Genomic DNA, 17,724 nt, shown 5'->3' on the forward strand with positions numbered 1-17,724 from the left:
CCATAGTTGTTTTTCCTCTTGATTCAACCCTTCTCTCTCCCATAACAGGAGCCTCAGGAACCCAAAGAGAATGTGCATTATCAATCAAATATACAATCGAGCCCGCCCCCACCTGGAATCTGATTACTAATGGACTAGATTCAGGGCTGTCCACAGGGATGGAAGCAGTAACTATGCTCTCAGGGAGAACGGATACTGCGGATGCCACCAGTCAAAGAGTCGAACGCTGTGCACTGGGTCCAGGATGACTTGTACACCCTGTTCACTACGCAGGCTCCGACCAGCATGGACAGGAGAATCTTGGAACACCAGTCTCACTCGATGATGTCGCATGTCTGTACTCACATTAATAGTAAACTAAAAGGGAAAAGCAAGTTTAGTACCCAATTTAAACAACCTCAGCTTCCTATGGCTCATCCTGAAATGAGATAGTCCAGGCATAATTTACACTGGCAAGGTCTCAATATTAATCTCTAAATTGCCAACTTATTTGTAAACACATAATTAAGGGTGATTTTATAAGGTCTTCTCAGCTTCATATATTAAAACTATACTAAAGGAAGTCTCACTGATGGGTGAATAAATTAGGATATATATACTCACAGACTACCATCAAATTAAATTTTTCTTTTTCTTTTTTTTTTTTTTGGTGGTATTGGGGTTCTTGGAAACCCTTCTACTTCCGGTCTACACTCCCAGACCTATTTTTATACTTTTTTTATTTGGAAACAGGGTCTCTTTAAGCCAGCACGGGTGGCTTCGAACCTGCACGATCCTCCTGTCTCCACCTCCCAAGCTTGGGGATTACAAGCATGTGCCACCACACCCAGCACCAAATCAATTGTTTTTAAATTGGGTTAGAACTGAAAGGGATAACTTGAAGGGATCTTGATGAGATACAACTCAACAAGTTAAGCAAGACACATGAAATATAAATCTGAACCCATATTTTTGTAAAATAAAATATAAGTTCTCCAAGTAGGCATATGCAGGCCTGTAGAGACTTAGCATGGAGTACATGGAGTGCGTGCGTACATACTAGGTCACTCATATGGCTTAACCTAGATGAGGGAAGAAGTACCTACAATAAAAATAGCAAATATGACATAATCTCAATTATACATGAGCATATTAACATATTAAAAACAGCTCCCTGAAGGTTAATGACAATTACAAAGGACAATGTCACCTTTACTTTCTCCATATATCTGTGTATTACTTAAATTCTTAGCAGGGAATGGTGGTGCATGTCTGTAATCCCAGTACTTGGGAGGCTGAGACAGGAGGATCACAAGACTCTCATCAACCTAGTGAGATCTTGTTTCAAAAATAAAATAGGGTTTAGGGTATAGCTGAGAGGTAGAATGCTACTGAGTTCAATCCCCAGTACCAAAAAAAAAAAAAAAAAAAAAAAAAAATTCGCCAGATGTGGTGGCATACACTTGTAATCTCCGCGCTTGGGAGGCAGAGGAGGATGGCGCAGGTTTGAAGCCAGCCCCACTGGCTTAGGAGACCCTGTTTCCAAATTTTAAAAATATATATTAAAAATGGATTTCCAGGAACCCCAGTACCACCAAAAAAAAAAAAAATTATTATCTATGCCACATAATTATTTATTATTTAATTTTTTATCTTTTTTTTTTTTTTTTGGTGGTACTGGGGTTCCTGGAAGCCCTTATACCTCCGGACTATACTCCCAGACCTATTTTTACATTTTTATTTGGAAACGGGGTCTCCTAAGCCAGCGCACGTGACTGGCTTCGAACCTGCACGATCCCCCTGTCTCTGCCTCCCAAGCACGGGGATTACAGGCATGCGCCACCACGCCCGGCATCATAATTTATTTTAACATAAGGAAACCATCATCATTTTAAAGGAATCAACATATCTCTGAATGTATGCCCAAGACACAGAAAAGATTTCTCTGCCAAGTCTTGAATAACCAGAGGATCATAAAAAGGAGAGAGCTAGTCACTCTACTTTTTTTTTTTTTGTACTGGGGATTAAAGGGACATTCTGCCTCGGAGCTACAACCCTGCCCTATTTTTTATTTTGAAACAGGGTCTAAGTTGCAGAGGGTCTAAGGAGCTGAGGCTAGCCACAAACCTGGATCCTCCTGTCTCAGCCTCCCAAGTACTGGGATTCCAAGCGTGCGCCACATGCGTAGCTCATCCTGTATCTTTTAAAGGGGGTCTTTTTTTTTGTCTTTTTGGACTGGGGATCGAACCCAGAGTGGTGCACTTGCCAGGCAAGCACTTTGCCGCTGAGCTACATCCCAGCCCCATCCTGTATCTTAATGATCAATTTGACAGCACACGCATGCCTCACAGCCCTGACACACAGTGCTCGTGTGTATGTTTCATCATTTTTCCTTTCAGGATAGTATCTCTCAATCATTAATGATCCCACATGAAGATGCAAGAACATTCCCTTTCCCACAAAGAAGGAAACAGGTTAAAAATATTGTCAGATATCCTTAACTTCTCCCCAAATCTGTCTGTTGCTAATATACAAATCTGATTTCAGGTATTTTTATTATTCTTCAGAAATTTTTTCCTGAATGGTTAAATTTACAAATCTCCTTAACCTATATAGAGTGCACGTCTATGAAGAGCTATGAATAAAATCCTGAGTCCCTACTTACCAAAGTAAATATCATTCCCATGACAATTGGAATAAAGATGAAATTGAGGGTGGTGACCTGCAGCAGGCAGCAGTCCTGGTCTGGGTTGGTATGAACATCTTCATATTGAATGGGAGGCTGCAATCGTCCCATACTCTTGCTCTTTAATCTAGGGGACTGAAGAGAACTAAAAATTAATCTAATGACCTAAAGGAAGTATTTTATCTCTTTATAAGAGTCCACCAATGAAATCCAACAACCCAACACTGTTCTGTTAACACACACACACACACACACACACACACACACACACACACACACACACACACCTCTATGTTCTATGTAAAGAAAAAAGAAAATCTGACTTTTGGAAGAAGAAAAACTTTTTTTTGGTGGTACTAGGGGTGGAACCTAGGGGTTTTCTACCTCCGGGCTATACTCCCAGACCTATTTTATATTTTATTTGGAAACAGGGTCTCACTAAGTTGCTGAGAGCCTCACTAAGTAGCCAAGGCTGGCTTCAAACCTGCGTGATCCTCCTGTCAGCCTCCTAAGCCCTATTTTTTATTCTTTATTTTGAAACAGGGTCTGAGTTGCAAAGGGCCTCACTAAGTAGCTAAGGCTGTCCGCGAACCGTGATCCTCTGGTCTCAGCCTCCCAAATGCTGGGATTACAAGTGTGCACCACCACGCCCAGCTCTCATTCTATTTTATACTTTTCTTTTTTTGCTTTCTTTCTCTTTCTTCCTCCGTGTGTGTGTGTGTGTGTGTGTGTGTGTGTGTGTGTGTGTATAAAACACTTTGAGAAGGATGAGGTGCAAAGACTTTTGGGAGTAACAGTTACACTCTCCTCTAAACAATTCAGCATGACTGAATTTACACACTTACACATAATCACAATATCATTACCAAACATAAAAAATTAATAGTTCCATATCATCTAATACTCACAGTATATTCAAATTTCCTCAGCTGCCCCCAAATGTGTCTGATAGCTCTTTATAATGATTCAGGATTCATTGAAGGTTATTTATTTATTTATTTAATTTTTTGGTACTGAGGATGGAACCCAGGGCCTGTCTACCTCTGGGCTACATTCCCAGACATATTTTATATTTTATTTGAAAACAGAGTCTCACTAAGTTGCTAAGAGAGCCTCACTAAATAGCTGAGGCTGGCTTTGAACCTGTGAGATCCTCCTGTCTCAGCTTCCCAAGTACTGGGATTACAAGCATGCGCCACCACACTCAGCTCAAGGTTTATTTCTTTCATTAGGTTATTATCTTTAACTTTCAATATAAAATAGTACCTCCTTTTTATTTTAATGATGTTAAAAGTTTTGACATATACCATATGGCAGTGCTAGGGATCAAACCCACAACCTCACAGATGCTCAGTAAGCACTAACACTGAACTACATCCCAGCCCCATTATTTGACTTTTAATAAGGTCACTTCATGCTTTGTGTTACAGTTTGTGTCTGTGTTCTCTCCAACATCCACATTGAAATTTAACCTCCAACACAACAGTATTGAGAGGTGGAATCTTTCCAAGGTGATTAGGTCATGAGGGCTCCTACCTCATACATGGGATAGCCCCTACAAAAGACACTTCACACTGGGTTCACATCCTGGGACCTTCTACACTCTGCTATGTGAGGGGAACATTTCTTCCTTCCAAAGGGAACAAAAAAGTATCATTCTGGAAGCAGAAGTATCATTTTGGTGCCTCACCAGGCATAGAACTTGAAGAAGCCTCGATCTTGGACTTTCCAGCTCTACAACTGTGATGAAAGTAATTTCTCTTCTTAACAATTAGCTAGTTTGAGCCGGGCATGGTGGTGCATGCCTGTAATCCTAGCATTTGTGAAGCTGAAACAGGTTCGTGCCCAGCCTCAGCAATTTAGCAAGGGCCTCAGTAACTTAGTGAAACTTTATTCCAAATAAAAAATAAGAGGTAGAATGTCCCTGGGTTCAATCCCCAGTACCAAGAAAAAAAGAAAAAAAGTTCAATGAAATAAGATACTACCTGAAAGACAAAGATAAGAAAGACCACACACCTGTTTTTTGAACTTGAAGTTAAACTCCCACATTGGCTCTTGTCTGTTCCCAACAATCTTCCTGCACCAGAAAAGTAAGCACTGTAAGAAAATAAAATAAACTAAGGAGGGAAATACCAAAAATACACTATTAAGGTAACAAAAAGCAATCAGCAAAAACCTCTCTGTTTGACAGCTCCAAACCAACCAATCTTAATGCTAAGATTGGACTTTGGCACAGATAGACCCCCAACCTGATGCTCGTGCAACGTGAAAAGTCAATCCCGGGGCTGTTAGGCAAGAAGAGGGACCAGAGTTAGTCAACCTCAGAGACTATTTGAGATCAACCCTTACTGTTCTCTTATTTAAAGACAGACATGTGCTATCTAGAGACTGGGGCATTTTCTAATTCATCAGGCCACTGCTCTACATTAAAATATAAGGGCAGCCAGTAGCCACCAGGCAAGATGACAACAAGGCCAACAGGCAGGCAAGGAGGGCTGGCCCTGTAACAGGAGCAAGCCGCTCAGGACCTTCTGGGAACAGACAGCCGTATGGAAATCACAGAGCTGGGCTGGATTCAATCTGGAGTAAGGCCCTCAATGAAAGTCAGGCTACAGCGAGGGTTAAGCACAAGAAGTGAAGTACCTCCCAGGGGACAAGGGGTGGGTCGTCCGCCGTGCCAGCTGTCCTGCCCTTCAGACATGCCCTGTACGTCCTGCTGTTCCATCAAAAATAATGGGCTTGGCTTTAAGGGGAAAACACTTCTGCTGCCATCACAACGGCTCCAGTGTCCCACACAAGCTATGCTACTGAAAAGAGAGAGAGGGGGAATCAAATACGAAAAGCTGGAGTCCAGAAACAAGGGACAATTTCTGTAGGCATGCTGGCAACTCCCTGAATGCCATGCGGTTGTGGGCACACTAGTGGCGAGGCCATGCATGGGACACCTGCCGCTGCAGGCCCCACACCCTCTTCAGAAGAGCTCCAATATGGCACAAAAGAAGCAGCCAGATGGCCTAGGCTTGCTACCTAGATTAAGCTCTTAGTTTTCATTCACTTTGGCTTTTTATAGTCTCCCTTTTAAAAATTTAATATATAGCGATAAGAATATGAAGATACGAGTATTTCAGAATTTAGGCAGTAGCACTTGCATTGTGCACTGGAGCCGCTAAGATGTGTCAAGCACGAGGAGTTTGCCCAATGCTGCTCTGCTCCCAGCAACCGATTCACACCTGGCATGGCTAACTTCAGGATCACTGCCCACCCTCCACATAGTCTGCTACCAACAAATGCTTCTGGGGGAGGGACACAGTAAGTGTGAAATGGTAACTGTCCACTCATATTACAAGCAGAAGCAGCTGCTGGATGGAATTCTATTCATGCAACATGCTACTCCTGCCCTAAATCTACCAGTTAGCATGATATTAAATTGAGCTCAGCCAATGGTCCTGACTGCCTCAGTCTGCGAGCCTAGGGAGAAACCATGATTATCATGAAATCAATAGCAGCCTTTTAATGTATATGTATCAGGTAGAATATTACCAGCCTAGAGCGCAACTAGAGAAAAAGAATCATTATATAATGTCCATGATGATAAAGTACAAGAGAATTGGAAGTGCTATAGAACATCAGATTTTTGGTAGGAAAAGAATAAAAATTAACTACAACCTCAGTAAGATATTAATATTAGTTGAATAAAAAAAGGCTAAGACATCGACCTGCCTAAAAAAAATCATATTTACTACACTGGTCTAGCTTGGCAAAGGTGATTTCTAGAAATTTCATTAGGGAGAAGAAAAGGGAAGGCCGCACCAAAGGCTAATAGACCTATTCACCAATCAGAAGAGTACCACAGACTTGAATATAATGTATGAACATGAAATGCTGGGAGAATTCTGAAATTAACATAACCTAACACAGGTAGAATGTTAGAGCCCTAATAAACTGGAGCACCTTACAGTCTCTAAGATAACCTGCCAGAACCTGACAATAGCCCAGTACTGGGCACTTAGCAAATGCTAAACATGTCTACACTAGAATCCTTTAATGCAGTTCACAATAAAAAAGGTGTCAAGGATACATGAGAAAGAGTGAATTACTCATGTTATATCTTTGTATAATAGCTTAATCACCTTTTAAAAAATATAGCATACATCTAACTTTTGAGTTGTGCTCTTCCTAGTCTAAACTTTATATCTAAAGTGGTCCAATATACGATGCATGAAAATAAATTAGAATAAGAAATACACTAAAAGCGTAAGAAAGCTTTAAGGTAAAGATAACATAAGCCAGCCCAGCACAGCAGGAATGTCTTGGCGAAATGAAACCTCTGAGCTCTAAAGGTTCATATTAGTCCCCTAGCAGCTGACACCTACAGCCCACCCTATCAAAGCTAAAAACAAGTTATAGTAACAGCCCACCATACACGAGTCTATCAGTCAAACCCCAACACTAATTCTCACTTACTTTGGAATTCTTTAATGTACTGGGAGTGCTTTCTGGAATGGCTGGGTTCTTGGAGATTCGAGCAGCAAATGGTTCATACATATGGTATAAAGATCGGATCACACAGGCCCGGAGACAGCGCAGCTTTTCCATTGACTCTGGTCTCAGACGCAAAGGCAGAGAAGCATCCAGCGTGTAGTGCCTGAAACATGACACATTACTCCTACCAATATGTGACCTCTCTCTCCTGCTCTAGGTCTGTCTCCTAGGATTCCTGGTCCCTATATGAATTTTACTGCACTATTCCACTGGCCGGTACTTAGCTTGCCCCAATGTTCCCATACATACAAATCATCTCAGCTTCTCAGTGACTTTTTCTTCTTCAGCTTGTGATCCTGTACTTTTCCACTCATTTTAAATGTTTAAATACTATTTTACTCTACAAAAGAGCAAGTCTCTGAACTGGTATCAATATAATATACTTTGATAGCTAAAAAAAAAACAAAACAAAAAAAAAAACTGTTCTATAGAAGAGACTCCAGGTTCCCCTGTCAGATTCCTTAAATTCTTCACTCTTGCTACTTCAACATCCATTCCAACCACAGTCTTACTGAAAATTTACTATCTCACTATACCTTCACACCCTTCATCAAAAGCTACTTACTCCTCACCACTACAATTCTATATATGGCAGCAAAAGTACAAAAACTATACGATAATTCCAGATGACTAGAAAATCCAGGAAACAACTAATCCAGTGGAAAGGTAAGCAGATACAGCCATATATGTGTGTGTGTGTGTGTGTGTGTGTGTATGTGTGTGTGTGTGTATGTATATGTATATGTATATGTATATGTATATGTATATGTATATGTATATGTATATGTATATGTATAGCTTTTGAACCTTCTAGCTAAGATAAAGCTCTGAAAAAAAGTTAAAACCAGCCAGGCATGGTGGTGCACGTTTGTAACCCCTGCACTTGGGAGGCCGAGACAGGAGGACTGCACAGGTTTGAAGCCAGCCTCAGCTCCTTAGTGAGGCTCTCAGCAATTTAGTGAGACCCTGTTTCCAAATAAAATATAAAATAGGTCTGGGAGTATAGCCTGGAGATAGAAAGCCTCTGGGTTCCACCCCCAGTACCACCCAAAAAAAAAAGTTAAAATCAGTTCTTTCTAGGACATAAACCAAGACTTTTTGCTAAAAGTAGATAGTGAAGGGAGAAAGATGGTAACTATAGGGAAGACAATTACCTGGATGAATTAATATCAAATTTAAATTAGAGAGGGGTCAAGGGTTCCAAAGTTAAGGTCATGGCGAAGAGAAAGTAAAAAGAAGACACCATCCAGGGAGTAGCTCCAAATCACAAATAGCAACAAAACTGGTTATAGAGAAAACAAGTGAGCTCTCTCTGGCCGCACCTTCGGTACAACCTGGTCCAAAAGGCAGCAGTGCAAGTGACGGTCCAGGCATTCTTACAAATCAGGGAAAAATTCACAATGTCCTCAGGACGTATGTAGGAGGCCAACAGTAACCAAATATCCATGGGATACTCCTCTCCTCCAGCCCCCTCCAGGTCCTCTGAAACAGAAAAAAACCAAAACAATAACCTCTGATCTTCTATTATACTCATACCTAACTCTACAGATATAAAAAAAATATCGTTGTGCCCATCTTAATAATAAGAAAACAGCCTTTCCACCTTGGCAAAGTAAATCGAATCCAGGTTTCTTAACTCCAAATTCCTGCTTTGCACAATAAACCCTGCCTTTGGCTGGGCGTGGTGGTACACTTGTAATCCCAGTGCTTGGGAGGCTGAGACAGAAGGATTAAAGGTTCACAGCCAACCTCAGCAAATTAGTAAGGCCCTCTGCAACTTAGTGAGACTGTTTCAAAATAAAAAATAAATAGAGTTGGGGATATAGCTCAGAAGTAGAATGTCCCTGGGTTCAATCTCTAGTACCACAAAAACCCAAAAACAAAAAAACAAACAAAAAAAATGCCTCAAAAAAATTTTTAACAGTCTTCATCCATCAAGCATTATTTTCAATTTGGTCATGAAAAAAAAATTTGATTTTAAGGTGGTATGAGGAAATCTCAGGTACATACTAAAAAAAAAAGGTAAGTTGCAGTGAATACTCATTACTAAATAACTTCCTATAAACCTGTTTCCTTCTAGTTTCTTCCTGTTTCACTGCCAGTCTGACCTATGATCCTGACCAAAGGCAATCAGTCACTCCTTGGCAATGTATACACACCTCCTCCTCCTTCAGACCTCATTAGTGATAATTCTCTTGACCCTGAGGTCCACTATACATATGAAGTTCAGGTAACAATATACGTTACATAAAGATACCTCTATCTAGACTAACTCTAACCTAACCCTTTATTCAAGTCTACCCTAACTAAAAGCAGCATTCCTCTTTCCTGGACAAAAAGCCCCTACACCACCTCCCCAATGTTGGCCTTATTTCCTGTTAGACTAAGTAATGCCAGCTTAAGAATACACTATTTCAGCTGGGTGTGGTGGTGCATGCTTGTAATCCCCGTGCTTGGGAGGCAGAGACAGGAGAATCGCACAGGTTGGAAGCCAGCGTGCTGGCTTAAGAGACCCTGTTTCCAAATAAAAATATAAAATAGGTCTGGGAGTGTAGCCTGGAGGTAAAAGAGCTTCCAGGAACCCCAGTACCACCAAAATAATTAATAATAATAATAATAATAATAATAATACACTATTTCAACAAATAAAAGTATCTATTCTCAAGCAGAGATGAAAGTTTGGGTAGATCTGAAACCAAAAATACATTTATTCTTTCTTTCTTTCTTTCCATGTTAATGAACCCAGAGGTGCTCTACCACTGAACTACATTCCCAGCCCTTTTTTTTTTTTTAATTTAGCTAGGCATTTATGTATTTATTTGCGGAGGAAAGAGAGAGACACTAGAGATTGAACATTGGACACTGTACCACTAAACTACACGCCTAGCCCTTTTTATTTTTATTATGAAACATGTTTCACTAAGTTGCTGAGGCTGGCCTTAAACCTGTGATCTTTCTGTCTGAGTCTCCCAAATACTGAGATTACAGGTGTGTACCACTTCAACTTTTTAATTTTCAGACAAGGTCTTGCTAAGTTGCCAAAATTGGCCTCAAACTTGGTGATCCTCCTGCCTCATCCTCAAGTTACTGGGATTATAGGCTAGAAATCTCATTTCCTTTTTTTTTTTTAATGATACTGAGATGGAACCCAATGGCATTCTACCTCTGAGATACACCCCCAGCCTTACTTTATTCTTAATTTTGAAACAGGATCTAAGGTACAGAGCCTGGACTTGAACCTGCAATCCTCCTTTCTCAGCCTCACAAGTACTGGGATTATGAGCATGTATGTAGAAATTATTTTTACTTTTCAGTTTTTCCCTAATCCTAGCTGATCCTCAGAACCACACAAGCCTTAAGAATAATTATTCTAGGCTACACTCCCAAGAAATTCTGATTTATTAAGCTAGAGCACAATGTGGGGATTTGAACAGTGGTCTGGCATGTTATACAGCATTTATTTTTGTTGTTGTTTCATTTGTGTAAGTCATATCACCTTTAAGATTTAACTATCATATACTTTTCAATATCCCACAATACCTAGCAGACATAAAGCAGATTTTCATCATTGCAGAGCACCTAAAAGCCTATGATAACATGTAACTTTATCTGAAATGAAGATGACTATACATTAATACACACATTTGGGGAAAGATTTTTGTTTTATGTCCGCTTCCAACACATTCGGAAATCTAGAAATGCAGGTTTTTACCTGATAATGACATGTTCTCATTAACAGCTACTATAGTCCAATTCACAGACCCCGAAGTATAAGACTCTTAACAGTCTCCTTCCCTTTCAAATTTAAACAAAAGATGAAATCCCAGGTTTACTTATGGGAATTTTTAGATAAGAGCCAGGTTTTCTCCCAACTCTGGTTCCCACTGGTATCACTGCTTTGATCACCACAAACAGGACTACGAAGCCAAAGGAGAGCAAGTCACGTACCTTTATGCCTCTTGCTTTTCTTTTTTCTGGAGGTGGTTCTCTCATGGATATTTTCCTCCTGGGCATCCATCTCATCACTGCTGTCGATGATGTCACAGGGCTCGCCAGCACCAGAAAGAGCTTCCTCTGCAGGAACCTGGGAGGCTTCCAAGCCACAAAGAGATTTTACTAGAAGAAAATAAGGGGAAAATGAGATGGCACCCAATCCCATCCAGAAATACAGTTTAGCCAAGATATCAGCATCCATAAGGGTTGGGGGGCAATGTGAGAAGAGTCTGCTAGAGAGAGCTGAGAACCTATAGCCAGGTTAAAACAAATTTTAATATTTTAACAAGACATAGTAAAAACAATGGGCAAATTGACTCCAAAGTTGTTGTAAAACTGATTCCTTAAAAGTGCCATCTTCAGCTTTAGCTCTGAAAGAAGAAAAAAAAAGCACAATTCATCCACTGTGAATTATGCAGTATAAAAACAAAAGGTGAATTTTATTCTCATTTACATAAATTCCAAGAAGCAATGTTTAAAAGGTATTGGATCCCATTTAATTGTTGTCTTGGGCTGGATCATGGGTGTTATAAAACACAAGTCTTAGGGAGCCATGAATAAAAAGTCTGAAAATATGAAAAAAACGAGAAAGGGAAAGGAACACACCAAGGTTATTACAGGAGGAAGCAAACTCCAAAACAAAATATATAGCAACTATAGGGACGAGATCCATACCCAGGAAGAAGGGGTGGAAACTGACGACGGATATGAAATACTGTTCTTTTTTTCTAATGCAAAGACAGAAATACAGAATTTCAGCTACGGAAACTGCTACTCTTGGCTTCTCCTTCCCTATCCGGAATAGAAGAGCAAACAGTGAGGACAGCACACACGCTTACGGGAAGATGTCCAAAGGACTGCAGGGAAAACACGGGAGCAGAATTCCAGGAAAATAAAACGCTCAGTTCTGTCTTCAGGGTTCGGGGGTCTAAAAAGACTGGGGAAAAAAAAAAAAAAAGCCTACCTTCCTTCTGAACAGCGTTGGCGACCGCTTTCTTGACTCGTCCAGACTTCACGACTGCGGGATCCGAGTTGGCATAATCCGCTACAGTCACTGAAACACAGCAGCAAGGCTCAGGGCAGAGGCCTCGGTGTCTTCCCCACCGCGAGCCCCTCGGCTGGGGTCCCCGCCCGGGTCGCTCCCCGCACGCGGCCCGGCCCCCTCCCGGCCGGCAGCCGGGGTCCGGCGCGCCCGCCCCCTCGCCCACCTCGACCCGAGCAGGCGTCGTGGGCCCGGAACTTGAGTCGCTTTCCTCTCTTGGGCATGGCGACCGTGTCGGGGCGAGGCCGGCCTAGCGGGCCGGAACCCCGGGCCATGTTTCGGGCCGGACGGCGGGCGCCGGGAGCCGCTGGCCAGCTCCGCCCGGCTCCGCGGCCATCCCGAACCCGACGCCGCGGCTCTCGCGACGATTCGGGACGGGGCTGCGAATCGCGTGGGCGGCCGACGCCCCTCCACGGGAACCAATCACCGCCAGGCTCAGGAAAACGTCATCATCTGGCGCCCTGAAAGCCAGCTGGGTCTGGGTTCCAGAAGCGTAGAGCGTTCTGGTACTGTACAGGGCGATGTCAGGTGTTTTGAGACGTCTGATGTATTGGACCCGGCACTCATGCTCACGTTGATAAAGGACTGAGATTTTACTTCCTGCTCTCCTGGATTCTTTCTGCTAACGCCTCTGCCCACGTTCCAGGTTCATTTCAAAACATACGGTGTCATTTTTGTGCTTTTTGCATTAAGGCCGCGTAGACTAAGCGCCTGCAGTTCCGACCTAGGTCTATAAGAGGCTTCACTGTAATTTTTTTTTACCAAGGATATAATTTTCTGAGTTCTCAAAATAGGGGAAGGAGTTTTTTAAAGCTTTTTGAACCGGGCGTGATGGCACACATCTGCAATCCCAGTACTTGGGAGACTTGAGACTGGAGGATGATAGATTCATTTGGCGAGACCTGCGTCAAGATAAAAAGAATATAGAACTAGGGGTGTAGCTCGGAGGTAGAATGCCTCTGAGTTCAATCCCCAACCTGCCTGCCTGTCCTGTCTCTCTGTGCCTTCTCTTTCTCTCTCTCTCTCTCTCTCTCTCTCTCTCTCTCTCTCTCTCTCTCTCTCTCTCCCTCTCCCTCTCCCTCTCCCTGCCTCTTCTCTCTGAGAGAGGAGGATCATAGTGAGACCCTGTTTAAAAATTAAATAGGGTTGAGAGCCGGGCGTGGTGGCCCACCCTTGTAATCCCAGCATTTGGGAGGATGAGACAGGAGGATGCGGGTTTTCAGCTAGCCTCAGCTACTTAGTGAGACCTTTGCAACTCAGTGAGACCCTGTTTCAAACTAAAGAATAAAAAATAGGGCTGGGGTTGTAGCTCGGAGGTAGACTAACCCTGGGTTCCATCCCCAGTACTGGGGGTGGGGGGGGGAATTAAATACGGCTGGGGTGTAGTTCAGAGATAGAATGCTCTTAGGTTCAACCTCCAGTACTTCAAGAGGAAAAAAGGAAGGAAAGGAGGGAGAGAGAAAAGAATATCATCTTTGCACTGGAATAGAAGTCCTGGTTTAGGTTTTGTTGGGGACTATTGGTGTTGTTTTATTTTTGTCCTTCTAAATTTCTTGCAGCTCCTAAGGGGTGACAATGACAGGTTTGAGAAACAGTACTTAGGGCTCAGACATGCAACCTGCTGAACCCACTAAAGAGCGGCAACCTAACATATTTACAAGGGGACTCAATTTTTCTTTTTTTTTTTTTTAATACTGGGGATGGAATCCAGGAGCATTCCACCTCCGAGCTACACCTCAGTCCCATTTTTTTTTTATTCTTTGTTTTGAAACAGAGTCTTACTGAGTTGCAAAGGGCCTCACTAAATAGCTGAGACTGTCCACAAATCGTGATCCTCCTGTCTCAGCCTCCCAAATGCTGGGATTACAAGCGTGCACCACCACGCCCGGCTAGGGGACTCAATTTCTAACCTAATTAGCCAATACAAAAGTTTATTGAGAACAAATAGCTGTATTTTTACTAGCATTATATAACAGACTACCACCACAGGTCGAACCTGAGTCAATTAGGAATTATAACTGAAGCTGAATATATTTTATTATAATAGTGAAATATTTAAATTTCATTTACTTAAATTTGTTACACAAAACAAGGGACTAATAGACTGTAAACTAAAAGAAAAACATTTCAAATAATTTTCCATGTATGCATAATTCATGTTTGTAGTTAAGCTAAAAATGCAGATGGTAAGCACTGAGCCTTCTCATTTTACATTATAAAGAATTCATGAGACCTTCATGCATGTGTGTTTCTGCTCATGTGGCACTCTATTGAGTGCCACACATTAAGACTCTGGATAGAATCAGAGATACAAGAGACACCTTATTAATACATCATCACTTTCAAATATTTAAAGGTTTTAATTGAATTATCATTTTTCAACATATAATTGCTATTTTAATGCATTGAATTTAAAGAAATGCTAGTTCCCGTGTGTGTGTGTGTGTGTGTGTGTGTGTGTGTGTGTGTTACTGGGAATTTAACCCAGGGGCATTCTATCTCCAGGTTACACTTCCAGCCTACTTTTCTTCTTTTATGTTGAAATAAGGACTCACTAAGTAGCTGAGACTGGCTTTGAACCGGCAATCCTCCTCTCTCATGCTCCCAAGTACTGGGATTGCAAGGATGCACCACTATGCCCAGCTCAAAACTGTTTAATCTTTCAAAATTTGAAGACTGAGAAGAATTTTTTTTTTTTTTTTTTTTTTTGGTGGTACTGGAGTTCCTGGAAGCCCTCTACCTCCGGGCTACACTCCCAGACCTATTTTATACTTTTTTTTATTTTTGGAAACAGGGTCTCTTAAGCCAGCACACCTGTGTGATCCTCCTGTCTCCGCCTCCCAAGCTCTGGGATTACAAGTGTGTGCCACCACGCAAAGCCTCTCAGATTCTAGTTCTTTGGGAACTAAAGTTTACTTTATGGAACAAAGGACTCATAGATATTTTATTCTACCTTTTATTAAAAAGCAACAACTTTAAATTAATGACACTGTTAATTTCCAGACCCAAAGATACAGGTTCCTTCTAGAAAGACTAGTTGTAAAAGTTATTAATGCTGATATTACATTGAAATGGAAACTGCTTAACCTTACTATTAGGAAGAAAGTTGAAGGAATACTGTTCTAAAATCTTTCTCCTCAAGAAAGTGGGAAATTTAAGGATAATTTGTTTTTTAATAAAAAAAAATTGTACTTACTTTGAAGCATTCAGAATGTCAACAAAAGCAGCTGCAACTTTTTTTTTTTTGCAATTACAGAGTGGTATTCAGTTAACAGAACAACAATTATTTCGTATAAGCTGCATCCGAGACAACTGAAGATGAAAAAACTACCGTCCCCATATATAACTAATTTGTGCTGTGCACCAACAAGAACCTGCTTTAAATTTTATGCCAATTTACAACCCCCAGACTGTACCGGGCAAGGTAAGTGGCTATTGAAAATACCACCAGGACAGGGCTATCTAAAGACACATTCAGTAGTGTGTTAACCATACAAAAAAAGACACTGTACAGTTTAAAAACAAATCTTACACAGCCTTACATTTCAATGGTTTTTCTTTAAAAGGAGTGAGTTATGTACAAGGGGTTAAATGCTTTATAGACAAGAAAAAATGCACTAGAACCAACTTATTCATCATCTTCTTCATCTTCCTTCTCCTCTTCCTCCTCTTCATCTTCCTCCTCCTCCTCCTCCTCCTTTTTCTCGCTCTTCTCAGCCTTGACAACTCCCTTTTTTGCTGCACCAGGTTTTCCTTTAGCTCGGTAGGCAGCAATATCCTTTTCATACTTTTCCTTCAGCTTAGCAGCTTTCTTCTCATAAGGCTGCTTGTCCTCTGCAGCAGTGTTATTCCACACCTCGCCCAGTTTCTTTGCAACATCACCAATGGATAGGCCAGGATGTTCTCCTTTAATTTTGGGGTGATACTCAGAACAGAACAAGAAGGCGGCCGGCAGAGGCCTCTTGGGTGCGTTGGGATCCTTGAACTTCTTTTTTGTCTCCCCTTTAGGATGGATATAGGTTTTCATTTCTCTTTCATAACGGGCTTTGTCCGCCTTTGCCATGTCTTCAAATTTCCCTTTCTCTTTAGCAGACATGGTCTTCCACCTCTCTGAGCACTTCTTAGAAAACTCTGAGAAGTTGACTGAAGCATCTGGGTGCTTCTTCTTGTGCTCCTCCCGGCAAGTTTGCACAAAGAATGCATATGATGACATCTTGCCTCTCGGCTTCTTAGGATCTCTTTTGCCCATGTTTAGTTGTTTTCCCTCTGCAAGGCAGCGAGTCGCCCAGTGCCCATTCGGCTCTCACTTGCCCCGGCGCTGTCTCTATGGAGCTCAGTGTCTTAAGGATAATTTGTGAATACACATAGTATTATGCTATTTTCTGGATTATGTCTACTCTACTTTTTTGGTATTAAATTATCTTTTATGCTAATAGTAAATAATGGTAGAGGATATTTGATTGTTTAGGTCCTTTCTTGTCAAAATTTAAAGTTGAAAAATCTATATTTTTGCCAGAAACTTATTTTGGTGAAATTGTAGTAGCCTGTGAATTTCTAAAGCCCGAGAGAATTGCTTTGCTAAATAATTGGAAAATTATTCCCTCCATTTTGTTGGGAGGGGGGGTACTGGGGATGGAACATTCTAACTCTGAGCTCTCAGAGCTACACTCCCAGCCCTATTTTTTAGTCTTTATTTTGAAACAGGAACTCTGAGTAGCAAAGGACCTCACTAAGTAGCTGAGGCTGTCCGTGAACTGCGATCCTCCGGTCTCAGCCTCCCAAATGCTGGGATTACAAGCATGCGCCACCACGCCCGGCCAAGAGTGAAATTTCCTATGAAGCAGTATCTAAAAAATAGCAAGGAGCACAGATGGTGGGATCAGGCTTGCATGGGCTCAAAACCTGTCTTTACAACTTATTTTTGGAAAGTTAACCTTTCTGAACCTCAGTTGTTTTGTTTTTGCCTATAAATTGTAGATAATAATACCTGCTCCAGCCGGGCGTGGTGTTGCATGCTTGTAATCCCAGCATTTGGGAAGCTGAGACAGGAGGATTGTGATTTGTGGACAGCCTCAGCTACTACTTAGTGAAGCCCTTGCAACTCAGTGAGACCCTGTTTCAAAATAAAGAATAAAAACTAGGGCTGGGGGTATAGCTCGGAGGTAAAATGCCCCTGAGTTCCATCCCCAGTACTGAAAAAAAAAAAAAAAAACCTGCTCCACAGAGTTGCTTAGTGATGGGGAGCTCAGGCTCTTTTAGGAGGTGTTTAAGTTTGAATGCTGTTTTGTTAACAGCTATTTAACCATGAGCAAATTATTTTTTGTGTGTATGCATGAGATTGAACCCAGAGGCATTCTAACTCCAAGCTACAACTCCAACCCCATTTTATTTTTTATTTTGAAACAGGGTCTCACTAGATGTCTGAGAGTCTTGCTGCATTGCTGAAGGCTGTCCTCAAACCTGCAATCCTCCTGTCTCAGCT

General features: G+C 41.6%; 2 protein-coding genes across 3 annotated transcripts; both read right to left on the reverse strand.

The window, feature by feature from the left end:
* Positions 1-171: 171 nt before the first annotated feature.
* Positions 172-12,690, reverse strand: TMEM183A (transmembrane protein 183A; the record flags this gene model as incomplete). 2 transcript variants are annotated; one of them, XM_080699473.1, is made up of 8 exons in its annotated part: positions 172-357; positions 2,645-2,800; positions 4,682-4,762; positions 7,130-7,310; positions 8,530-8,689; positions 11,156-11,323; positions 12,165-12,254; positions 12,409-12,690. In XM_080699473.1, 8 exons carry the CDS (start codon positions 12,515-12,517, stop codon positions 172-174), a joined length of 1,131 nt encoding a protein of 376 aa, XP_080555599.1. The 2 variants fall into 2 exon arrangements, with proteins under 2 accessions (XP_080555599.1, XP_080555598.1); XM_080699472.1 differs by lacking the exon at positions 12,165-12,254 and having other exon boundaries at positions 12,409-12,517.
* A 3,180-nt stretch (positions 12,691-15,870) lies between these two features.
* Positions 15,871-16,491, reverse strand: LOC308264763 (high mobility group protein B1-like; the record flags this gene model as incomplete). The annotated part of the gene is made up of 1 exon (XM_080698246.1): positions 15,871-16,491. The coding sequence occupies one exon, from the start codon at positions 16,489-16,491 to the stop codon at positions 15,871-15,873; it is 621 nt and encodes a 206-aa protein (XP_080554372.1).
* Between the last annotated feature and the right edge of the window lie 1,233 nt (positions 16,492-17,724).

The sequence above is a fragment of the Muscardinus avellanarius genome (assembly GCF_963383645.1).
Source record: "Muscardinus avellanarius genome assembly, chromosome: 7".
NCBI lineage: Eukaryota > Metazoa > Chordata > Mammalia > Rodentia > Gliridae > Muscardinus > Muscardinus avellanarius.